The 26,321-nt window shown below is 45.1% G+C and overlaps 1 protein-coding gene across 4 annotated transcripts in view; it reads right to left on the bottom strand.

Moving 5' to 3' along the window:
• anapc1 (anaphase promoting complex subunit 1) overlaps positions 1-26,321 on the bottom strand; it is a 234,040-nt gene that overhangs the window by 180,717 nt on the left and 27,002 nt on the right. For all 4 annotated transcript variants that reach the window (XM_085997868.1, XM_085997869.1, XM_085997866.1 and 1 more), the window contains exons 10-17: positions 24,190-24,399; positions 21,720-21,815; positions 20,968-21,058; positions 14,586-14,651; positions 5,359-5,496; positions 4,397-4,537; positions 2,254-2,314; positions 1,863-2,050 (exon numbers count right to left, since the gene is read on the bottom strand). In XM_085997868.1, coding sequence (XP_085853994.1) covers positions 1,863-2,050; positions 2,254-2,314; positions 4,397-4,537; positions 5,359-5,496; positions 14,586-14,651; positions 20,968-21,058; positions 21,720-21,815; positions 24,190-24,399 — 991 coding nt within the window. The remainder of the gene's footprint in view (positions 1-1,862; positions 2,051-2,253; positions 2,315-4,396; positions 4,538-5,358; positions 5,497-14,585; positions 14,652-20,967; positions 21,059-21,719; positions 21,816-24,189; positions 24,400-26,321) is intronic.

Here is a 26,321-nt window from a genome sequence, read left to right on the forward strand (position 1 = left end):
TTTTCTTTTACTATGTTTTTGGCGGCGTTAGTTGAGGGATGAATGCTGGCCAAGACACCAGCAGTCTCGTTGCTTTTCTTCCAATAGTGCTATGGGACATTTTAATGTCCACCTAACAGGCAGACAGGCCCGCAATTCAATGTCTTGCCTGAAGGATGGCTTTTTTTTTTGGAAAGGCAGCACTCCCTCGGTACTGCACTGGTGCAAGCCTAGATTATGTACCCAATCTCCAAGCACCTTGGGACGTTTTACTACATTAAAATGCAAGTTGTTGTTATCTCAGAATGGGACTTGAGCCCCTAAGTCTGACTGAGAGCTGAGAGGGCTATGACAGAGCAGAATGGATACAGGGAACTTGTGTTCTAATCCATCATGCTGTAGTGTGTTGGTGCAGTACAATCCGATTGGCCAGTAGCCCTAAATGATCACTATTTCTGGCTGATTCTTACTGCTGATTCCCAAGTTATGCTGCCAGACATGATCCAGCTGCTCTCCCTCTCCTGTCACCTCCTCCTCGTCTGCCGTCTCAGGCGGACGTACAAGATCCCATGTCACTATTTCAAGAGCAGCAGGGTGTAGTGTATGTACTTTGCAGAAGGAACTATATTCTGCAGCCCCTGTATACTGCAGTACCAGTAGTGACCACCCCTGTATATAAGCCTGTGTAGTAACTTTGCACAGTAGTTCCAGTTTTGTCTCCACTCAGTAAACACCTGTTGTAACCTACTCCTGCAGTCCGTGTCTCAATTACACACGGACATAATACAGGGGAATTCTCCCCGGTGTCCTGGCCAACACTTACCCCTCAACCAACATCACTAAAAAGAGATGATCTGATCATTATCAGATCGCTGTTTGTGGGAGCTTGCTGTGTGTAAACTGGCTGTCGCGTTTCCTACAGAACAACAGTGACAACACTTCAAAAGTACTTCATTGGCTGTAAAGCGCTTTGGGACGGCCTGAGGTTGTGAAAGGTGCTATAGAAATGCAAGTCTTTTTCTTTTCCTCTTACTTAGTCAAATCCATTTAGTAACAGTGGCTTAGTCCCAGTAATTTAGTCTGAAACCAGCATAGATTAGACTGCTGCTCAACATCAACCAGGAACTTGAACACTTGTGCACCTCAGCTGTTTAAGTGGCGGTTAGCTGTGGGCATCGCTCCCTGCTCAGAGTGTTGGTGTGATTAGATAAACTGACTTATTAAGGGGGGGTGACCAGTTATTTTAAGTGCTCGGCAGCGCTGAATAGGAATTCACAAGAATTGTACATGACTTTAATATCAATCAGTACAATCGAAGAAAAAAGTGCCCACAAGACTCAAATTGGTTTTGGCAACCAGGAACTGAGTCTTTGAAATGCACAAACATTCCGAAGGGTGATCCGGACAGGTAGATCCCACTGGACAGGAGTGTGAAATGCCACTTCTTTCCTACATTTTGAGAATAAAAAGTTTGTCATAAATTTTCAGCAAAAATCATGCATTCAAAATATCAGCATTAAAATGATTTGAGTTTATTGTGGAACCTCAGTAAAAGGGGCCGTCCCCTGTCGGTAACACATAACCAACTGAGAGTCTCAAAATCCTCATCAAATGGGTCTTTAAATGAACTTTCTAGGTCATGTTTCAGTTTGAATTTTTTCTTTTATTCCAATAAATTCCGCCAATCCTGGCTCCCCAAGCGCCAGCCCCGACAATAATTTGTGACAGATAATGGGCTAGATGGAGATAGAAGTTCTGCTGCATTTCGAAGACACTTTTAGCAAAAATGTTGGTATTAATATCCAGCATTAAACGTGTGTGCTTCTCAGTATCTGTCCCCCTCCCCGAAATGAAAGCCGCTTGCATTTCTAAAAAGTACTTACGTTGCGTGTCCACGTGAGTCTGTCTGTGCTGTAGCCCATCATGTTCATGAGGCAGGTCACAAACATGTTCCACTCTGAATGATAATTGGGTCCTCCAGGCGCATTGTATGCGTTGTACCACTTAATTAAAACTTGCACCGCAACCTCTTTCGGGAGGATATATTTTATTGCTTGCAAGCATTTTTTCACTATTGGAAGTGAAACAAAAACATTTTTTTGGCTGACAAAACTTTTTCCATGATGCTCGATGAAATATTTAGTAACAAAATGCATAACACTGTACTTATTTCATCATAAGTCTAATTACAGATCTTGTGATTTTTCTATATAATTAATTGTGTTTAAATACACAGTTCTAACTGAAGAATATTAAGATTTTGTTTGCTCTTACCCAATTGAGAGTTTGTGATTTCGGGTGTAGTGATCCGAATTAAATTGCCATTACTCATTTCCTGAACAGAAAGAAAGCAAAATACTCAACACTGAAAGGAGGATTACTGTATGAAGACACACACAAGGCTCACTTTATAACAACAAATAAAGCTAAAAGTCAGTTTAAGCTGGCTGTGCGGTCTTTCTGGAATATGCCAGCTGTGGCTCAGTGGGTAGCACTCTCACCTCGGAGTCAGAGGTCATGGGTTCAAGTCCCACTCCAGAGACTGAGGGAGTGCTGCACTGTTGGAGGTGCCGTCTTTTGGATGAGACATTAAACCGAGGCCCCGTCTGCCCCCTCAGGTGGACGTAAAAGATCCCACGGCACTATTTCAAAGAACGGCATTGGAGTTTCCCTCTCCCTGGTATCCTGGCCACTATCTATCCCGCAACTGACATCAACAAAAGAGTTTATTTGGTCGTTCATTGTTGTTTGTGGGACCTTGCTGTGCGCAAATTGATGGTACATTTCCTACATTACAACAGTGACTACACTTCGTAAAAGTACATCATTGGCTGTAAAGCGCCTTGGGAGGTCCTGGGGTCGTGAAAGACGCAATAGAAATGCAAGTTTTTCTTTCTTTCTACATTAGGTGGACTTTATAAAAGCAAATAAAGTACAAATCAGTTTAAGCTGGGTGTGCAGCCTTTATACAGAATGCAAGTTACTCTTTCCCCGCTGCCAGTCAGCGCGCATTGCATCACTGAGAGACAGCATAGTTACAGAATGAACTAGAACCCCAACAAGCAGCAACCCCATGGACAGTAGGGCCCATATTCCTATCTCTTGTACCCCACATTGTAGCCGCCCAGTATCCTTGCTGTTTTAAGAAAAAGCTAAGCAGAGCTTGGGCTCACAAACTTAGGAACATAGGAACAGGAGTAGGCCATTGAGCCCCTCGAGCCTGTTCCGCCATTCAATAAGATCATGGCTGATCTGCAACCTAACTCCAGATACCCATCGTTGCCCAATATCCCTTAATACCTTTAGTTATCAAAAATCTATCAATCTCAAATTTAAAATTAATAATTGCTCTAGCATCAATTGCCGATTGTGGAAGAGAGTTCCAATCTTCTACCATCCTTTGTGTGTAGAAGTGTTTCCTAATTTCACTCCTGAAAGGTCTGGCTCTAATTTTTAGACTGTGCCCCCTAGTCCTAGAATCCCCAACCAGCGGAAATAGTTTCTCTCTATCTACCCTATCTGTTCCCCTCAATATTGAAAATTTCGATCAGATCACCCCTTAACATTCTAAATTCTAGGGAATACAACCCTAATGTGTGTAATCTCTCCTCGTAATTTAACCCCTGGAGTCTGGGCATTATTCTGGTAAACCTACACTGCACTCCCTCCAAGGCCAATATATCCTTCCTAAGGTGTGGTGCCCAGAACTGCTCCCAGTACTCCAGGTGTGGTCTAACCAGGGTTTTGTACAGCTGCAGCATAACTTCTGCCCCATTGTATTCTCGCCCTCTCGATATAAAGGCCAGCATTCCATTAGTCTTTGATTATTTTCTGTACCTGTTCATGACATTTTAGTAATTTATGTACCTGGACCCCCAAGTCTGTTTGGACATCCACTGTTTTTAGCTTTTCACCATTTAGAAAATACCCTGTTCTATCTTTTTTTTAGGTACAAAGTGGATGACCTCACATTTGCCTGCATTGAAATCCATTTGCCCATTCACTTAATCTATCAATATCTCCTTGTAATTTTATGCTTTCATCTACACTGCCACCTATCTTTGTGTCATCAGCAAATTTGGCTATGTGGCTTTCTATCCCATCATCATGTATCGTTTAATAAATACAGTGAATAGTTGAGGCCCCAACACAGATCCCCATGGGACACCACTAGTCACATCCTGCCAATTTGAGTACCTGCCCATTATCCCTACTCTCTGTCTCCTGCCGCTCAGCCAATTTCCTAACCAGGTCAATAAATTGACCTCAATTCTACTTAGTTAACAGTCTCTTATGAGGGACTTTATCAAATGCCTTCTGGAAGTCCATATAAATAACATCCATAGACTTCACAAACAACACTGGAAACCCCAGAATGTCAATGCTTCCACCGACCAGGTCCTAAACACAAACTTACCAGGGTAACTCTGTTTTGGACAGGATCCCGCAGGGAGTGAATGTATGTTCCAAGCTGGTGGAACGTGCAGTCGTCCATGTAGGACGAGTCATGAATCTTCGTGGAATCACTCAGCTCAGGGACCGGAGAGGGCCACACAGCCTGTGAGTTTAAAAAAAAGCAAACGCCATTTAATAATTGTTTCCTCACAAAACTCTGCCAGTGACTTCTTTGCTTTAAACACTGGCTTGTCCCTCATAGATAAGTATTTTGCTGTCAAGTAATCTAAGTAAGGCGCACCACCTAAAAACAGCACTACTGCAAAACCTGACTATGGGAAAACTTCCAATGTTACAAGCTGAAATCGCAAAGTGCACTGTTGGATTTTTTTTGCATTATTATTATTTAGGTATTAAAGTGTCAAAAGCTGCTGTGATACACCAGCTCAGCACTGCTGCAAAGTGTTCTTGGAATACCAACATTAAAGAGTTGGTATAACACAGAAATTATGCCAGTCATCTGAGCCCTTGGCATGCTGAAGCAAGCATACATGGAAAAACTTCTCTCCTGGCTGGGGAAGAGGGTCATCCATTAGGAGGCACAGTCGGCAGTATAACCTGGGCCTGTTGGCTGCATACTGCACTATACAAATACTGTTCTCATTATCAATAGTATAAAGGGAGCTAAAGGTTTCCGGAAATAGCATTATTCTCGGTTTAGATATCAGCGGATTGAATAGAGTGGAGAATGCAGGCTGGCTTGAAAGGAGGTGTTTGGACCAGTGAGAGAAGAGAAGAAAACTCGACAACATGGTACAAAATAGTAATGTACTATTGCTACATTACAAGCGGATACGTAACCCAGAACTCAACAGTTACCACTGGTCATTTTCTGTAACAGAGAGTTCTTCCTGAAATGGTAAGGTGTCAGAGAAGAGTTGCATTAAGCTGCGCCTGGATGAACAAATTAATATAGCCTCCTACCTCATCCAGTGCACCAGGGTGCCTGCTTGAAGGCCGAGCTGGGGTGCTCACACTACCCAACGGAGTGCTGGGCCGTGGCATTAGGTTGGACACAGATAGTGAGGGAGCTGGAAGTCCAGCAATAAACACCTTTCCCACCTTTAAAAAGAAACAGAATTATACACCTTAAACTTGCAGGTTAGTTTACAATAGTAGCATCCTTGCAAAATTCCAACCATGCTTGTGGAGTGTTGCTGAGGAAAACAGAGGATGCCGAGTGCAATAAGGAGCAGCACTTACAGGCCTTACATAAATATAGTTTAACAGGTAAAGCACCAGCCCTGAAATTCCCAGGGAGAGGGAGCAATACTCGGTCAGTGTCACTGACTCAGTTAGGAATCCCAGGGTCAGGCTGCTTAGAATATATTGGGAGGTCACTGCACAGTTTCCAGTGGATCTGGGGCACCCAGTTGAACAGCAACATCATCTTCAGCAAGATGTGGCTGTCTTCTTCCACTGGTTCAGGCAACTCAATCGACCACACTACAATTGGTTGCACTGCAAGACTGCACTTTTACATTTCACACCCCAACCCCATCGTCCCTGCAGCTCCTGCTCCAGACTGCTATCCAGTGACACCCGATGGTGAATGCATGTATGGCACAAGGTGTGAACAGAACCAGGCTCAGCTGTGACACCATCTGCAGTCAAACAGCCTGCCAACACTGACTGCCACAACTAATGGCCATTTGAGTGAGCTATCGGAGGGCGTGTTGCAAGAAAGGGGGAAATCTTTATTTCTGAGTCTCCCTACTAACTAACTGGGCTAAATGAAATAAGTATTATTAGTTATAGTCTTAAATTTGTATTGTTTTTATTATGTAACTGATACACAATGCACAATAATGCTTGAATAATCATGCTTTTAAAACTAGAGCAATATGCCCTGGGTAGAAGCAGTAGGGGAAGAAACACAGGCGTTGGGCCTTGGTTGGCCAAATTAAAGATACAGTCAGCAGCCTTCCTGGCACACAAACAGCTAGCCTGCGAAACAAGGTCATGTGTGACTGCCACTGTGTGGAATGCTATAACATCTGCAGGGAATTAAAAACATAGGCAAACAGCAAGGACACCATGCCCCTACATATGGAGATACATTCCGATTGTGTTGCCATAACTACCCCAGATATGAGTCTTGATGGTCAAAAGCAGATGATGTCAGGGTGTCATGAAGCGAGAACCTGACAGGGGCAGGCGGGATCATTAGGTATGTGGCATGATTGGACAGGGGGGGTTTCAGGTGGAAGTCAATGATTGGGTTAACTGGTCCCCATAGGCTTTGCTGGGAATATAAGGAGGGGTCTCTCAAACAGTTAGGTTGTAGAGGCATTCGGCAACAAGCTTGGGAACATCCACCAGACGAGCCAAGGAGGGTTTCAGGTTGGCGGAGGACCCACGCGCGTCACACTGGGCGGACGAGCAGGCTAGAGGCCAGGTTCGACAGGGGTTGTTCACACCGGGCGGACGAGCAAGCCTGGAGACCAGGTCCGACAGGGGTTGTTCACACTGGGCGGACGAGCAGGCTAGAGGCCAGCTCCGACTGGGGGTGTTCACACCGGGCAGACGAGCAAGCCTAGAGGCCAGCTCCGATGGGGGGTGTTCACACCGGGCGGATAAGCAAGCCTAGAGGCCAGTTCCGACAGGGGTTGTTCACGTTGGGTGGACGAGCAAGCCTAGAAGCCAGGTCCTACAGGGGTTGTTCACACCGGACGGATGAGCAAGCCTGGAAGCCAGGTCCGATGGGGGTTGTTCACACCAGGTGGACGAGCAAGCCTGGAGGCCAGGTCCGACAGGGGGTGTTCACACCGGGCGGATGAGCAAGCCTGGAGGCCAGGTCCGACAGGGGTCGGTCACACCAGGCGGACGAGCAAGCCTAGAGGCCAGGTCCGATGGGGGTTGACCCTTGGAGATCGTGTCTTCTATCTAGGGTCCAATGGGTAATATAAACCGTGATTGCGTCTTGTTTAACTGCAGCTCAGATGCTGTAATGTATCAGTCTCACATTTGCTGAATAAAATATAATTACTGCTACCAATACGGGTCAAGTTGAATCTTTTGGAACTTAGGGGTGAAAGGCACAGACCCAGAAACTCAACAGTGTGGCAACTGTGGAATGGTACTCCAGGAAGTGGAAAAGGTTTGGGGGGTGGCGGGGGGGGGAAGGAAGGTGAGAAAATTAGCAGGATTTATTTTTTTAGAGAAACAGGCAATTACATAAGAAAAATAATTAAGCCAGAACAGGTAGACGCACATCGTGCTGAAGGGTTCAGCTCTGGTGAGCTACTGGTCTTAGCCACGCTGATGGGAGGTCTGGCACCTTTCAATAATGGGGAGGCAGGAGAGTTGGACGGGGAATCTTCTGCAGGTTATTGTTGTATGACTGCCAGCTGGCTCAAAAAGCTGCGTCAATTAATTGAATTAAATTTTTTGATGAAGTAACGGAGGATCGATGAAGGGAATGCAATGGATGTTGTTTACATGGATTTTAGGAAGGCGTTTGACAAAGTACCACATGCAAGGCTGGTTAACAAAATTGAGGCACATGGAACAGGTGGGTCAGTGGCAGCTTGGATAAGGAATTGGCTTAAGGACAGAAAACAGCAAGTTGTGGTAAATAGCTGTTTTTCAGACTGGAGGATGGTAGACAGTGGTGTTCCCCAAGGGTCAGTGCTGGGGCCATATTACCTGGATTTTGGAATACAGAGTAGAATTTCTAAATTTGCCGATGACACCAAACTTAGGGGTGTGGCAAACAGTGAGGAGGATACCAATCGACTGCAACAGGGCATAGAAAGGGTAGCAGAATGGGCAGACAAGTGGCAGATGGAATTTAATGCAGAGAACTGTGAGGTGATGCATTTTGGCAGAAGGAACAGGGAGAGGCAATATGCACTTAATGGCACAGTTTTAAAGAGTGCAGGGACAGAGGACCTGGGAGTTAATGTGCATAGGTCCTTGAAGGAGGCAGGACATATTGAGAGTGGTTAGCAAAGCATATGAGATCTTGATCATAAATAGAGGTATTGAGTACAAAAGTAGAGAAGTTATGCTGAATCTTTATAAAGTGCTGGTTAGGCCACAACTGGAGTTTTGCATCCAGTTCTGGTCACCACACTTTAGGAAGGATGTGAAGAGGGTGCAGAGGAGATTTACCAGAATGGTTCCAGGGATTGGGGGATCTTAGCTACAAGGACAGGTTGGAGAAGCTGGATTTGTTTTCATTAGAACAAAGGAGGTTGTGGGGTGATTTGATAGAGGTGTACAAGATTATGACGGGTTTGGTTGATGGTACAAGGACTAGGGGACACAGATTTAAGGTTTTGGGCAAGAGTTACGGGGGGGAATGTGAGGAAAAACTTTTTTATGCAGCGAGTGGGGAGGACCTGGAACTTGCTGCCGACGGAAGTGGTGGAAGCGGACACAATTCAATTCAATTCAATTCAAATCGCTTTATTGGCATGATAAGTTACATCTTATGTTGCCAAAGCATCAAAATACATTTATGGTTTAGCACATAAACGCAGTTCTATTCATACAGTGTATAAACAGGTATATCCCTGAGTGTATAAATATACATTCGCATTGTTTATATATATTCTTTTCTTAGTTTACTGGTTGTCCCCACTGAATGTTTTCAAGGGGAGGCTGGATAGGCACTTGAGGGAAATAAACTTGCAGGGCTAGGGGGATAGAGCGGGGGAATGGGACTGACTGGGTTGCTCTAGAGAGCCGGCACGGACTAGCCTCCTTCTATGCCGTTATGAATCTATGGCTCTATGGGGGAGAAATTGAGTCGCGCCCCCTTTGGGGCGCTAACTTCGCCAGAGCGCTACTTTTAGCGCCCCGGAAAAATTAGCGCCACCGCGGTCGAAATTGAGTGGTAGCGCCCCAAGAGGGAAGCGGAGCGCTGCGAGGGAATATCGCGGTGCTGCATGCCGCGGTATTGCAGGCCTTCCTCCCCTTTGTATAGGGCAGGGGCCTTGCACAGCGCGACCCGGGGCCCAGCTGGGCCACCGGGGATCGGTGTTCCGGCAAAAGAGCCCGGCACTCAAGAGAAGTGCCGGGCTCATAAGAACATAAGAAATAGGAGCAGGAGTAGGCCAATCGGCCCCTCGAGCCTGCTCCGCCATTCAATAAGATCATGGCTGATCTGATCCTAACCGCCAATCCACTATCACAGAACCATCTCCTGAATCTAACAGAATTAGACACACGAAACAGGAGCAGGATCAGGCTACACGGCCCCTGGGCCCGCTCCGCTACCCACAGGGCCATGACCGATCCGAACCTAGACTCATGTCCAAATTCCTGCCCGCTCCCCGTAACCCTTAATTCCCTTTACTTCTAGGAAACTGTCTATTTCTGTTTTAAATTTATGTAATGATGTAGCTTCTACAGCTTTTTGGGGCAGCATATTCCATGGACCTACCACCCTCTGAGTGAAGTAGTTCCTCCTCATCTCAGTTTTGAAAGAGCAGCCCCTTATTCTAAGACTATGCCCCCTAGTTCTAGTTTCACCCATCATCGGGAACATCTTCCCCGCATCCACCCGATCCAACCCCTTCACAATCTTATATGTTTCAATAAGATCGCCTCTCATTCTTCTGAACTCCAATGAGTAGAGTCCCAATCTACTCAACCTCTCCTCATATGTCCATCCCCTCATCCCCGGGATTAACCGAGTGAACCTTCTTTGTACTGACTCGAGAGCAAGTATGTCCTTTCTTAAGTATGGACACCAAAACTGTACGCAGTATTCCAGGTGCGGTCTCACCAATACCTTGTACAACTGAAGCAATACCTCCCTATTTTTATATTCTATCCCCCTAGCAATGAAAGCCAACATTCCATTGGCCTTCTTAATCACTTGCTGCACCTGCATACTAACCTTTTGAGTTTCGTGCACCAGGACCCCCAGATCCCTTTGTACTTCAATACTTTCCAGTTTCTTGCCATTAAGATAATAACTTGCTCTACGATTTTTCCTGCCAAAGTGCATAACCTCACACTTTCCAGTATTGTATTCCATCTGCCAAATCTCTGCCCACTTACTTAGCCTGTCGATGTCCCCTTGCAGGTTTTTTATGTCCTCCTCACTCACTACTTTCCCTCCCATCTTAGTATCATCTGCAAACTTTGATATGTTACACTCGGTCCCCTCCTCCAAATCGTTAATATAGATTGTAAAGAGTTGGGGACCCAGCACTGACCCCTGCGGAACACCACTAGTTACTGATTGCCAGTCTGAGAATGAACCATTTATCCCAACTCTCTGCCTTCTGCTAGATAGCCAATCCTCTATCCATGCAGAGTATTACCCCCAATCCCGTGATTTTTTATCTTAAGCAATAATCTTTTGTGTGGCACCTTGTCAAATGCCTTTTGGAAGTCTAAATACACTACGTCCACTGGTTCCCCTTTATCCACCCTATATGTTACTTCCTCAAAGAACTCCAGCAAACTTGTCAAACATGACTTCCCCTTCATAAAACCATGCTGACTTTGTCCTATTAACATATGATTATCCAAATGTCCTGTTACTGTCTCCTTAATAATGGACTCCAAAATGTTACCTACCACAGATGTTAGGCTAACTGGTCTATAGTTTCCAGCCTTCTGTCTACTGCCCTTTTTAAATAAGGGTGTTACATTAGCAGTTTTCCAGTCTGCCGGGACCTTTGCCGAGTCCAGGGAGTTTTGGAAAATTATTACCAACGCATCCACAATCCCTACCGCCACTTCCCTCAAGACCCTAGGATGTAAGCCATCAGGTCCAGGTGATTTATCCGCCTTGAGTCCCATTATTTTACCGAGTACCACTTCCTTAGTGATTTTGATTGTGTTTAGCTCCTCCCCCCCTTTAGCCCCCTGTTTGTCCAGTGTTGGGATATTCTTAGTGTCTTCTACTGTAAAGACTGATATAAAATATTCATTCAGTGTTTTTGCCATCTCCATATTTCCCACCATTAATTTCCCGGTCTCATCCTCTAAGGGACCAACATTTACTTTAGCCACCCTTTTTCTTTTTATATAACTATAAAAACTCTTACTATCTGTTTTTATATTTTTTGCTAATTTACTTTCATAATCTATCTTCCCTTTCTTAATCAATCTTTTTGTTATTTTTTGCTGTCTTTTAAAGTTTTCCCAATCCTCTATCCTCCCATTAGATTTGGCTACCTTATATGCCCTTGTTTTCAGTCGAATACTATCCTTAATTTCTTTACTTAGCTACGGATGGCTGTCTTTTCTTTTACACCCTTTTCTTCTCAGTGGAATATATATTTTTTGGAAGTTGTAAAATAACTCCTTAAATGTACACCACTGATCATGTATCGTCTTACCCTTTAATCTATTTTCCCAATCCACTCTACTCAATTCCGCTCTCATACCTTCATAGTCTCCTTTATTCAAGCTTAGCACGCTTGTTTGAGATCCAACCTTCGCACCCTCGAATTGAATATGGAATTCAACCATGTTATGGTCACTCATTCCAAGGGGATCCTTTACTAGGACATTTTTAATTAATCCTGTCTCGTTACACAGGACCAGATCTAAGGTTGCTTGCCCCCTGGTCGGTTCAGTTACATACTGCTCAAGAAACCCATCCTTAATACACTCAATGAACTCATCCTCAAGGCAGCCCTGCCCAATTTGATTTGTCCAATTAATATGATAGTTAAAATCCCCCATAATTATAGATGTTCCCTTATTACAAGCCTCAACTATTTCCTGATTGATACTCCGTCCAACAGAGTTGCCACTGTTCGGAGGCCTATAGACTACGCCCACTAGTGTTTTTTTCCCCTTATTATTCCTTACCTCCACCCAAACTGTTTCATTATCCTGATCTTTTGACCCAATATCATTTCTCTGTATTACAGTGATTCCTTCCTTTATTAACATAGCCACCCCACCTCCCCTTCCTTCCTGCCTGTCCTTCCTGATCGTTAAATAACCTGGTATGTTTAATTCCCGGGCATTGTCACCCTGCAGCCATGTTTCTGTAATGGCCACAAGATCATACCCATATGTAGTTATTTGTGCCATTAACTCGTCTATTTTGTTATGAATGCTACGTGCATTCAGATAGAGAACTTTCAAAGATGTTTTGTGACACTTAGTTCCTGCTTTTGCCCTTTTTATTACTTTACCTTTTACTCCATACCTTCTGCCCCTTCCTGACACGCTCTGGTTTTTAATTTTCCCACTGCTACCTAAGTCTATGACCTTCTCTGTTGTCATTTTTATTATTTGCTCTCTAGGAACCTCCCCCCCACTAGTTAGTTTAAAGCCCTCTCTACAGCCCTAGTTATATGATCCGCCAGGACTCTAGTCCCAGCACTGGCCAAGTGAAGCCCGTCCCAACAGAACAGCTCCCTCCTGCCCCAGTACTGGTGCCAGTGTCCCAGGAAGCAAAACCCATTTCTCCCACACCAGTCTTTGAGCCACGCATTTAACTCTCTAATTTTATTTATCCTAGCCAAATTTGCTCATGGCTCAGGTAGATTATTACCCTTGTGGTTCTGCTTTTTAATTTGGCCCCTAGCTGCTCAAACTCCCTCAGCAGAACCTCCTTCCTTGTCCTATGTCGTTGGTACCAACATGGACCACGACAACTGGATCCTCCCCCTCCCACTCCAAGTTCCACTCATGGAGCGCAGCCGGCACTCCGCGGGGGGCGGGGCGGGTCAGGAGGCCGGGGACGGGAGCGGAGGCAGGTGCTGGTAGGCGCCCGGCACCTCGCCTTTAAATAGCTCCACCCTGGCTGCAGGTAGGCCCCCCTGACCCCATCGGACATAGCATCCGGCAGTAAGTCAGGGGAGCTACCGAAGATCGCGGCCTGGGCGCTGCGCACGGCGATGACGTCATCGCCGGCGGTGCAGCGCCGCTATTAACCTCCCACTGAATTTCGCAGGAGACATTGGCGGCGCCGAGCCTGGGCGCTAGTTGCTTTGCGCCCCGTTAGTTGCTTTGCGCCCCGTTAGTTAGCGTCCAGGGCGCTAACGAGAGGTGCAAAGCAACCGAATTTTTCCCCCTATAACCCTTGGCTCCAATCAGGCCACGTGCCCTCCCCCTTATATGGCAAGAAAATCCATGGCCTGAAAGGGGAGGGAAAGAAACTGAAAAGCACCAAAAATTAAAATAAGAATTTGTCCCGAACCATCAACGGGTCATGAATTAAACGTGATTGGATTTTTAACATGGCCTTACTTTGACTCCATTACCAGGACCTCAGTGTGACAGTTTACGTTGCAGCACTGCCGTGCCGATCTGCATGGTGCTGTTCACACAGACTCCCAAAACTAACGTCAAGAGTCCATACCAGAAATAAGCATCCACCACCATCCTCCCCCATGTATATACAACATGACACCGAGATCTCCCTGCTCGGAGCATGATGTATCTTTCCTTCTTTCCCTCCGTCCCCCTTCTCCAACGTAGGGAACCTTAGAGAATTCTATTCACTGTAAAAGCATCGCCACATTTTGTAAAATAGAAAGAAAGCGTTAAGGTACTGAATGAGGCTTTTAACGATTGCGAGGGTGGCCCGTGCAAAACTGTTTCCCTCAGGAATTTTGCGCGTAACCAGTGCACCAAAATCTGTGCCAGCCGTGGCTCAGTGAAAGAAAAGACTTACATTTCTATAGCGCCTTACACGACCTCAGGACATCTCAAAGCGCTTTACAGCCAATGAAGCACTTTTTTGGAGTGTAGTCACTGTTGTAATGTGCAGCTGTCACATTCTTGCCTCGGAGTCAGATGGTTGTGGGTTCAAGTCCCATTCCAGCAATTATCCTTCAACCAACATAACTTAAAAAACCAGATTATCTGATCATTATCACATTGCTGTTTGTGGGAGCTTACTGTGTGCAAATTGGCTGCCGCGTTTCCCTACATTGCAACAGTGACTCCACTTCAAAAGTGCTTTGGGACATCCTGAGGTTGCTAAAGGCGCTCTATAAACACAGGTCTTTCTTTTCTTTTTAACGCTTTCCTCATTCACCACTGACAAGATATAAACTTGTTTCCTTGCACAGATTTTATGTAAAATATCACAAAACATTGTGTGCAACTTCTAGCCTCTAAGTAACTGGTTTTAAACTTATCAGGATGCATTAAGCAGTGTTGCTCGACACAGTAGCCTGTGAATTCATTACAAATGCAAAATGCTCGTGGCCACATACCCGGATAACGCCAGTGTACAGCACCAGATTGCCGCTACTTTCCAGGACCACCATTGTGTTGACGCTCTGTTCGCGAAAAAAAAAGCGAAAGGAATAAAACAGTCTGAAGTTGCAGAGTTAATGCCTACATTTTATATTTTTCGGAGTCTAAACAATTTGTAAAGTAGGCCTTTTTACAATTATTTAGAGGTAGTTGAGATACTGGATGGGATAAAAATAATTAAGGAGGAAGTACTAGAAAGGCTGGCTGTGCTTAAAGTAGATAAGTCACCAGGACCAGATGGGATACATTCTAGGATACTGAGGGAAGTAAAGGTGGAAATTACAGAGGTACTGGACATAAACTTCCAATCCTCCTTGGATATCGCAGTGGTGCCAGAGGACTGGAGAATTGCAAATGTTACACCCTTGTTCAAAAAAGGGTGTAAAGAAAAACCCAGCAACTACAGGCCAGTCAGTTTAACTTTGGTAGTGGGGAAGCTTTTAGAAACGATAATCGGGGACAAAATTAACAGTCACTTGGACAAGTATGGATTAATTAAGGAAAGCCAGCACAGATTTGTTAAAGGCAAATCGTGTTTAACTAATTTTTGATGAGGTAACAGAGAGGGTTGATGAGGGCAATGCGGTTGATGTGGTGTACATGGACTTCCAAAAGGTGTTTGATAAAGTGCCACATAATAGGCTCGCCACCAAAGTTGAAGCCCATGGAATAAAAGGGACAGTGGCAGCACGGATACAAAATTAGCTAAGTGACAAGAAACAAAGAATAGTGGTGAACGGTTGTTTTTCGGACTGGAGGAAGGTATACAGTGGTGTTCCCCAGTGGTCGGTACTAGGACCACTGCTTTGCTTGATATATATTATCTTAAACTTGGGAGCACAAGGCACAATTTCACAATTTGCAGATGACACAAAACTTGGAAGTATATTGAACAGTGAGGAGGATAGTGATAGACCAAGAAGACACAGACAGGTTGGTGGAATGGGCAGACACGTAGCAGATGAAATTTAATGCAGAAAAGTGCAAAGTGATACATTTTGGTAGGAAGAATGAGGAGAGGCAATATAAACTAAAGGGTGCAATTCTAAAAGGGGTGTATGAAGAGAGAGACCTGGGGGTATATGTGCACAAATCGTTGAAGGTGGCAGGGCAGGTTGAGAAAGCAGTTAAAAAAGCATACAGGATCCTGGGCAAGGAAGTTATGAAGAACCTTTATAAAACACTGGTTCGGCTTCAACTGGAGTATTGTGTCCAATTCTGGGCACCGCACTTTAAGAAGGACGTGAAGGCCTCAGAGAGGGTGCAGAAAAGATTTACAAGAATGGTTCCAGGGATGAGGGACTTCAGTTACGTGGATAGACTGGAGAAGCTGGGGTTGTTTTCCTTAGAGCAGCAAACGAGACTCCAGGTTGGTGTGTTGCCTCCCTGGTGCAAGGGTCAAGGATGTCTCAGAGAAGCTGCAGAAAATTTTGGAAAGGGAGGGTGAACAGCCAGTTGTCATGGTGCATATAGGCACCAACGATATAGGTAAAGAACGGGATGAGGTCCTAAAAACTGAATATAGGGAGTTAGGAGGTAAATTAAAAAATAGGACCTCAAAGGTAGTAATCTCAGGATTGCTACCAGTGCCACGTGCTAGTCAGAGTAGAAATAGAAGGATACTTCAGATGAATACGTGGCTAGAGGAATGGTGCCAGGGGGAGGGATTCAAGTTCCTGGGATATTGGAACCGGTTCTGGGGGAGGTGGGGCCAGTACAAACCGGACAGTCTGCACCTGGGCAGGACCGGGACCGATGTCCTTGGGGGGAGTGCTTGCTAGTGCTGTGGGGGAGGGTTTAAACTAAAATGGCAGGGGGTTGGGAACCTGAGCAGGGAGACAAAGGAAAGGGAAACAAGGATAGAAGCAAAAGACAGGAAGGAGAAAAACCAAAGGTGGCAATCGGAGAAATCAAGGGTTTAAAACAAACATGGCCACAGTAAATAATAATTCTAAAAGGTCTAAGAGCGTTAAAAAAACAAGCCTAAAGGCTTTGTGTCTTAATGCAAGGAGCATTCGTAATAAGGTGGATGAATTAGCAGCGCAAATAGAGGTAAATGAATATGATATGATTGGAATTACGGAAACATGGCTCCAGGGGGACCAAGGCTGGGAATTCAACATCCAGGGGTATTCAATATTCAGGAAAGATAGGAAAAAAGGAAAAGGAGGTGGGGTAGCATTGCTGGTTAAAGAGGGGATTAACACAATTGTAAGGAAAGATATTAGCTCTGATGATGTGGATTCTGTATGTGCAGAACTGAGAAATACCAAAGGGCAGAAAACGTTAGTGGGAGTGGTGTGTAGACCCCCAAACAGTAATGCAGAGGTTGGGGATGGCATTAAAAGGGAAATTAGAGAAGCGTGCAATTAGGGCACAGCAGTCATCATGGGTGACTTTAATCTACATATAGATTGGGCTAACCAAATTAGTAACAATACTGTGGAGGAGAAATTCCTGGAGTGTATACGGGATGGTTTCCTGGACCAATATGTCGAGGAACCAACTAGGGATCAGGCCATCTTAGACTGGGTAGTATGCAATGAGAAAGGATTAATTAGCAATCTTGCTGTGCGAGGCCCCTTGGGTCGGAGCGATCATAATATGATCGAATTCTTCATTAAGATGGAGTGAAGTAGTTGACTCAGACTAAGGTCCTGAATTTAAATAAAGGGAACTATGATGGTATGAGACGCGAGTTGGGTAGGGTTGATTGGGTAATGTCACTCTAAGGGTTGACGGTGGATAGGCAATGGCAAACATTCAAAGATCACATGGATGAACTACAGAATTTGTTTATCCCAGTTTGGCATAAAAATAAATTTAAAAAGGTGACTCAACCATGGCTAACAAGGGAAATTAGGGATAACATAAGATCCAAAGAGAGGGCATATAAATTGGCCAAAAAAAGCAGCAAACCTGAGGGTTAGGAGCAGTTTAGGATTCAGCAAAGGAGGACAAAGGGATTAATTAAGGGGGGGAAAATAGATTATGAAAGTAAGCTTGCAGGGAACATAAAAACTGACTGTAAAAGCTTTTATAGATATGTGAAGTCAAGCATAGGTCCCTTGCAGTCAGAATCAGGGGAATTTATAATGGGGAACAAAGAAATGGCAGACCAATTAAATACATATTTTGGTTCTGTCTTCACAAAGGAGGACACAAATAACCCCCCAGAGATGTCGGGGAACATAGGGACTAATGAGGGGGAGGAGCTGAAAGAAATCAGTATTTGTAGGGAAATGGTGTTGGGGAAGTTGACGGGATTGAAGGCCGATAAATCCCCAGGGCCTGATAATCTACATCCTAGGGTACTTAAGGAAGTGGCCCTGGAGATAGTAGATGCATTGCTGGTCATCTTCCAGAACTCGATAGACTCTGGAACAGCACCCATGGATTGGAGGGTAGCTAATGTTACCCCACTATTCAAAAAAGGTGGTAGAGAAAAAGCAGGGAATTATAGACCAGTAAGCCTGACATCAGTAGTGGGGAAAAGTCCATTATAAAAGATGTAATAGCAGAGCACTTGGAAAGCAGTGACAGGATTGGACAAAGTCAACATGGATTTACAAAAGGTAAATCGTGCTTGACTAATCTACTGGAATTTTTTGAGGATGTAACTGGTAAAATTGATAAGGGAGAACCAGTGGATGTGGTGTATTTGGACGTTCAGAAGGCTTTCGATAAGGTCCCGCGTAAGAGATTAGCTTGTAAAATTAAGGCACATGGGATTGGGGGCAAGGTATTTACTTGGATAGAGAACTGGTTGGCAGATAGAAAGCAAAGAGTTGGAATAAACGGGTCCTTTTCTGAGTGGCAGGCAGTGACTAGTGGGGTAGCGCAGGGATCCCAGCTGTCCTCAATATATATTAATGATCTGGACGAGGGAATTGGATGCAGTATCTCCAAATTTGCAGACGACACAAAGCTGGGTGGGAGGGTATGCTGTGAGGAGGATGTCGTGAAACTCCAGCACGATTTGGACAGGTTGGGTGATTGGGCAGAAACATGGCAAATGCACTATAATGTGGATAAATGTGAGGTTATCCACTTTGGTGGCAAAAACAGGAAAGCAGATTATTATTTGAATGGCAATAGATTGGGAGAAGGGGAAGTGCAAAGAGACCTGGGTGTTCTTGTGCACCAGTCGCTGAAGGTAAGCATGCAGGTGCAGCAGGCGGTTAAGGCGGCAAATGGTATGTTGGCCTTCGTAGCAAGAGGGTTCAAGTACAGGAACAAGGATGTCTTGCTGCAGTTGTACAGCGCCTTGGTGAGACCACACCTCGAGTATCGTGTGCAGTTTTGGTCGCCTTATCTGAGGAAGGATGTTCTTGCCATGGAGGGAGTGCAGCGAAGATTCACCAGGCTGATACCTGGGATGGCAGGAATGACGTACGAGGAGAGATTGGGTCGATTGGGCTTGTACTCACTGGAGTTTAGAAGAATGAGAGGGGATCTCATCGAAACGTATAAAATTCTGTCAGTCCTGGACAGACTAGATGCAGGAAGGATGCTCCCGATGGCCGGGGAGTCCAGAACTAGGGGTCACAGTCTAAGGATAAGGGGTAAGCCATTTAGGACAGAGATGAGGAGGAATTTCTTCACCCAGAGAGTGGTGAACCTGTGGAATTCTCTGCCACGGAAGGCAGTGGAGGCCAATTCATTAAATATATTCAAGAAGGAGTTAGATATATTTCTTAAGGCTAAAGGGATCAAGGGATATGGGGAGAAGGCAGGGGCAGGGCACTGAATTTGGATGATCAGCCATGATCTCATTGAATGGCGGAGCAGGCTCGAGGGGCCGAATGGCCTACTCCTGCTCCTATCTTCTATGTTTCTAGAGCAGAGGAGGTTGAGAGGAGATTTGATAGAGGTGTTCAAAATCATGAGGGGTCTAGACAGAGTAGATAGAGAGAAACTGTTCCCATTGGTGGAAGGGTCGAGAACCAGAGGACACAGATTTAAGGTGACTGGCAGTAGAGCCAAAGGCGACATGAAGAGAAACATTTTTATGCAGCGAGTGGTTAGGATCTGGAATGCACTGGCTGAAAGAGTGGTGGAGGCAGATTCAATCGTGGCTTTCAAAAGGGAATTGGATAAGTACCTGAAGGAAAAAAATTTGCAGGGCTACGGGGAAAGGGCGGTGGAGTGGGACTAGCTGAAGTGCTCTTGCAGAGAGCCGGCACGGGCTCGACAGGCCTCCTTCTGTGCTGTAACCGTTCTACTATTCTATTGTGATTTGCACGCTATACGCGATATAACGTGGTAGCGTTAACAAAATTAAAAATCACACTGTTCAGAAGTAACAGAAGATTGAGATGCTACTGCTTCCTCATCCTAACGTTTCTCCAAGCCGCGTAGTATTTATGCCAGGATGAAGACTACACGGTCTTAATTCCACTCAGTGGAACCACCTTAAAATAATGAAAATGAAACTGCCCTGCCCTGGTCAGGCAGTGGACAGGGACAGTCGGAAAGGGACCGAACAGCTGAGTGAACGGCCCGAAGTAACCGGCCCACTTAATTCGGTTTGAGCAGCACCTTTGTAATTGACACCTATCGATATAGGCGGCTATACAGGATAAGCGGGGACGGTGTAAGTGGTGGGGACTGTAACACCTTTTACTTTAACACCAATAAAAAAAATTGGAGGAAACATTGCCAATAGAATTGCAATTAGCAGTTACGTCACCAGTGATGGTGCATGCTGCTCCTTTGTTATCTCTAGACTTAACTGTTCCAACGATCTCCCGGCCGGCCTCCCATCCTCGGTAAACTGGTGCTCATCCAAAACTCTGCTGCCCGTATCCTAACTGGCACCAAGTCCCGTTCACCCACCGCCCCTGTGCTCACTGGCCTACACTGGCTCCCGGTCCAGCAACATCTCAATTTTAAAATTCTCCTCCTTATTTTCAAATCTCTCCGCGGCCTCGCCCTTCTCGATCTCTGTAACCTCGTCCAGTCGTACAACCCTCCGTGATCTCTGCGCTCATCCAATTCTGGCCTCTTGCACATCCCTTATTTTAATCGCTCCACCAATGACGGCCGTACCTTCAGCTGCCGAGGCCCTAAGCTCTGGAATTCCCTCCCTAAACCTCTCCACCACTCTCTCCTCCTTTAAGATGCTCCTTAAAACCTACCTCTTTGGCCAGGCCTGGTCACCTGTCCCAATATCTCCTTCCATGGCGCTGTGTCAAACTTTGTTTGAAATGCTCCTGTGAAGCGCCTTGGGATATTTTACTAGGTTAAAGGTGCTATATAAATGCAAATTGTTGTTGTCTGAATGTACCTCATTACACGGTCTGTATGAGAAACTGCGAGTTTTAAAACACAGCTCACCTCCACAGGGGCAGCATCCTTCGCTTGTATGACAGTAACTGTTCCAAAGATCAGCTGGGTCAAGTCATTGCTTTCTTCAAATTTCACACATCTGTTTAGGATTTAAGCAGATGTGTCAATGAAAAGGTTTCCAAATATTGAATATGTAACCAGATGCCTAACCAAACCACTGCACCAATTTTACCAGGTAGCCATCATATCTAGATTGAAAATGAATTATCTAAACTTAAACCAAATTTTCATCAGATTTAAAAAGCTCCGGTTAGAATTTGTGATGCACAATGCAGGGTCGCATCAAGAATATGAAAACAGAGCAGGGGAGCAGCCACCTTGCGCTAACAGCCAGCCCCTTCCATTTACAAATGGGCCTCGCTGCCCGCTTCACAAAAACATTTCTGCACGCAAGTGTATAACATTTATTAAAAGGAAGCTGTCCTCATGTGATTTTCTCACAATTGATGGGTAGCAAATCAGATTTTTACATGGCGTTTGAATGAATGTGCAAACAGTCCTCACTTTCAACTTCTATCAAAATGGAAACAGTGCAATAATCAGGCGCCACTAGATTACAGAAAGCAATGTGGCCGAGAGTGAGTTATGGATCTGAATCCCCAAATTAAATTTTACAAAAACTCACTCGATCATTTATAAATAAAGCTATAAGGTAAAACTCAGTAACATTTCAATTTTTAACCTCAACATCTTCGTTTTGTCATTTATAATTTGACCAGGTTTTCAGTGGACACACTCACCGCAGCTGATGGCGAGACTCCACCAAGTAACATAAAAACTTCTGACCGCAGAGATCACTGGTAATAAATACTTTCGTGGCCTGAGAATTCTTTTCTCTGTGAAGATAGAAGTCAACACTCGGTGTTTGTGTGCTGCACACGGGTGCACTGCTGTTAAGATTACTCATACAGTTCTGATGAAGAGTTCACCCACAAAACGTTAATCTGCCTGTCTCTTTCACGTGCTTGTTAGGGACGGGCATCAAGGGATGTGGAACCAAGACGGGTAAATGGAGTTGAGGTACAGATCAGCCATGATCTAATTGAATGGCAAAATGAGCTCGAGGGGCTGAATGGCTTACTCCTGTCCCTATGTTCCTAGATGCTGTCTGACTTGCTGCACATTCCTTTTTTTTTTTGCCCAAAGCTATACAACACATTATTTCTTTCTTCCAATTTTCACTTTCTCCGGCTCCTGCTGATATGATCCCATAAATACCGGACGCTCTCCACTACCTCACCCAAGTGGCAAAGCTACCCATTTGAGCCAGGAGAGCAAATGTCGACGTGCGTTTCTTTTCTGACCCCAGATGGTATCACAGCCGAGCCTGTTCATGGTGCAGAAAATGTTTACATACATAATACATGTGCCTGCGGAAACATCTTGCGCACACACACAAAAAAAACAAACACCACCTTTTCAATATGAAACTCAAACTCATCAACAAACCTAAGCAAAGGTTAATGTGACAGCCAGTTTCTTGACTCACTGACATAACAACAACTTCTATTTACATAGCGTCTTCAATGTAGAAAAAGTCACCACGCACTTTACAGAGGGAGTAGAAAAAATATATAGATAAAATGAATGAAGGAGCAAGCAACCGCTCTGATATTTTGAATAGGGACACCCTATTTCCTTTGGAAAACCTGAATGATTTTCTGAGGACAATATTTATGAGACAGTGGCCTTTAGCATGCAAGTAATTAGGAAAGCAAATGGCATGTTGGCCTTTATTGCAAGGGGGTTGGAGTATAAGAGTAAGGAAGTCTTGCTACAGTTGTACAGGGCCTTGGTGAGACCACACCTGGAGTACTGTGCACAGTTTTGGTCTCCTTATCTAAGGAAGGACATACTTGCCTTGGAGGCGGTGCAACAAAGGTTCACTAGATTGATTCCTGGGATGAGAGGGCTGTCCTTTGGTGAGAGATTGAGCCTATACTCTGTGGAGCTTAGAAGAATGAGAGGTGATCTCATTGAAACATAAGATTCTGAGGGGCATTGACAGGGTAGATGCTGCAAGGTTGTTTCCCCTGGCTGGAGAGTCTAAAACTAGGGGGCATAGTCTCAGGATAAGGAGTCAGCCATTTAAGACTGAGATGAGGAGGAATTTCTTCACTCAGAGGGTTGTGAATCTTTGGAATTCTCTGCCCCAGAGGGCTGTGAATGCTGAGTCTTTGAGTATATTCAAGGCTGAGATCGATAGATTTTTGGACTCTAGGGGAATCAAGGGATATGGGGATTGGGCGGGAAAGTGGAGTTGAGGTCGAAGATCAGCCATGATCTTATTGAATGGCGGAGCAGGCTCAAAGGGCCATATGGCCTACTCCTCCTAATTCTTATGTTCTTAAGTGGTCAATGGTAGCAATCTCCTCAGCTGGAATAGCACTCAAAGGGACCAGAAAATTAATAGAAAAGAAAAAAATATACATAACTTGCTGAGGGAAAAGCATCTATTTGTGTGCAGCTGTGGCTCAGTGGTAGCAATCTCACCTCCAAGTTAAGACAGCTGTGCTTTCCACTGTAGAGACTTCAGCACAAAAACTAGGCTGACTCTTCAGTGCAGTGCTGAGGGAGTGCTGCATTGTCAGAGACGCCGTCTTTCCGATGAGACAGTAAACTGAGGCTCTGTTCAAATTGGCATAAACGATCTCATGGTCCCAAAGCAGGGGAGTTCCCCGGGGCCGTGGCCAACATCCATCCCTCAACCAACACCACTAAAATGTACTAACTGGTCGCTCATCTCAATGCGGTCTGTGGGATTTTGCCATGTACGAACTGCACTTCAGAAGTAATTCACAAGCCGTGAAGCACTTTGCGACATCCTGAGAACGTGAAAGGTGCTGATATAAATGCAATTTTTATTTTCTGAATTGATGCAGAAATGGCCGCGTCTCTAAAAGCAGCCTTGGATTTGTCTTTCAATACCGATTTTTGGGAAAAAAAGCTTACTTCCTGTCATGAATCTTATCATTCATGGAGAAATGACTCATGAAATAACACTGGGCGGCCAGCTGGTGGCGCCGTCCAAGGAGTATAAAACCTCGGGCGTGGGCCCAGCTTGTTCAGGGCGTTTCTGTACCCAGGAACTAGTGATGTAACTAGAATCTCATGGTTGTGAAACAGTTGATTAAAACCTTGTTTTATACTCAAACCAAGTGCTCAGTAGTCTTTTTACATCACTTCCCATGACAAAAACCCTCGACTAACCTCATGCTGAGCATGCTTTCTGTCCACAAGTGATCAAGGCACAGCTCCGGAATGACCGGCTCCGTTTCAGGCACCAGCAGAGAGTCACTTAGCGTGCTGTTCGGGGAGTGGGAATTTCGACCACGCTTTGGAGACGGGGTGTAGGTCGATAAGTTGAAGCGCTGCACGCCAGAGAACGCCGATGCTCCCAGAGACGGGGAATGAGAACGACTGGAAAGAAAGAAAAAAAAGAAGTCCAATAAAATTAGCGAGAGGAGGGGGAAAACACACACAAAACTCTGGCACTGCGTGTCCAACGGGTACCATTAACGGCGCGCAAGCTGCTGATTTGGAGCATTCATGCTGGAATCAGCGAGAAGGAATCTTTGCTCTCCGCACTGATGCCTCCTTCGAAAGGTGCTATTCTGCCTTTTTTCAGCAACAGGATTGGAGCTTGTGTAGCGTTGCGGCCCAACCCACCTTCATAACTCTTAATTTAGCATTATTCGCACGGATTGGAAAGCGAGGGAGCCACTCAATTGTTCGCCGATTTAGATTTTTTAAAATTCATTCATGGGATGTGGGCATCGCTGGCAAGGCCGGCATTTATTGCCCATCCCTAATTGGCCTCGAGAAGCAGGTGGTGACCGCCTTATACAACCGAGTGTCTTGCTAGGCCATTTCAGAGGGCAGTTAAGAGTCAACCGCATTGCTGTGGGTCTGGAATCACATATAGGCCAGACTGGGTAAGGACACTAATTTCATGGTCACTACAGCTTTTTATTCCAGATTTATTTAATTGAATTTAAATTCCACAGCTGCCCTGGTGGGATCTGAACTCATGTCTCCAGATCATCAGTCCAGGCCTCTGGATTACAAGTCCAGTAACATAACCACTATGCTACCGTACCCCTTTTACGCCTTTCAAAACAAAATTATCTAATATTCATTAATGCATTGCTTTTCCCCCACTTACCCTCCTCCTTCCACCAATTTAACAAAAAAGGGGGGGTGTGGTAAAAGCAGGTCGCCATTGGATGGGTGACCACTGTTTGAATTAGATCAGAGTGCATGAACACTTCATCAACGAGACATTGCTGGTGTTGGACTCAGTAGGTGAAACAAATAGAGGGGGTGGTTGTCCAACATGAAGCGTCTGTTAGAGAAACGATAAGGAAAGAGTCAGACAGAGCAGGCCATGAGTGGTTAACAGTACGAGGGGGCAAGAGAGAGGGGAAGAGCAAATGTGAAAATTCAACGCAATTCCAAGTACTAGGTTACACTGAAGGGAGGGGGAAAGGAGACATTGATGAGGAGCCAGGCCGGCTTAGGCTAAATACAGCAATAGTGTGAGAAAGGAGGGGGGGTCCAATGATACAAGGAAACTAGGCACAAAGTTCGGGATATTTAGAAGAGGTTGGCTATTCAATAAAAACCCTAACCCAAACCAACAACCCCAATATAGGGAGTCGCAGTTTGACAGGGACCAAAATCAACCCCACTATCATAAGAAAAACTACCGATAAAAAAAGGATAATGACAAGCAAAACAGGGCAAAAAGCCCTGTAGAAAGTGCGAGCCAAATAAAAGCGGCAGGCACTAGGGAAATAAAAACACTCGAGAAATGAGAATATGAGAATATGAACACAGGAGGGGACACGACCACCCTCCTGCCCACCCACCCCGCAAACCTAACAAAATAAGAGGCAGGCAGGGCTGAGTAAAGTTATTTTTAAGCGCCTCACTTGTAACGTGAAGGATGCAGGGTTCTGCTTTCTGGGTTATTGCCTGGCTTTGGTAAAGGTAGAGAGTTCTTGAGCAGAAGTTTAGAGGTAAATCGTGTTTGTCCATATGGTATCTTTTGGACGGTGTTGGTACAGGAGTTATATGCTGCATCACAAGCAGGCAGGAGGTAGACTAGCCACTAACATAGAAAACTCCGGGAAATATTTAAAAAAAAATACTAGTGCATTTTTGAGCTGGGATCACAAAGGAAAGTAAATGTTGTTGGGGGGGGGCGGGGGGGGGCGGGGAGAAAAAAAAGAGGAGATAGTAAAACAGTGAAGGAAAGGTGAAGTGTTTTATATTAATGAGTTAATACCCTGGGCAGAGGTTGGGGATGGGACTGGGTGGAGTGTTTGGCCGATTAGTTT

This window comes from Somniosus microcephalus, chromosome 9 (assembly GCF_052327205.1).
Source record: "Somniosus microcephalus isolate GS21.2 chromosome 9, FLI_Smic_1.0, whole genome shotgun sequence".
Taxonomy (NCBI): Eukaryota; Metazoa; Chordata; class Chondrichthyes; order Squaliformes; family Somniosidae; genus Somniosus; species Somniosus microcephalus.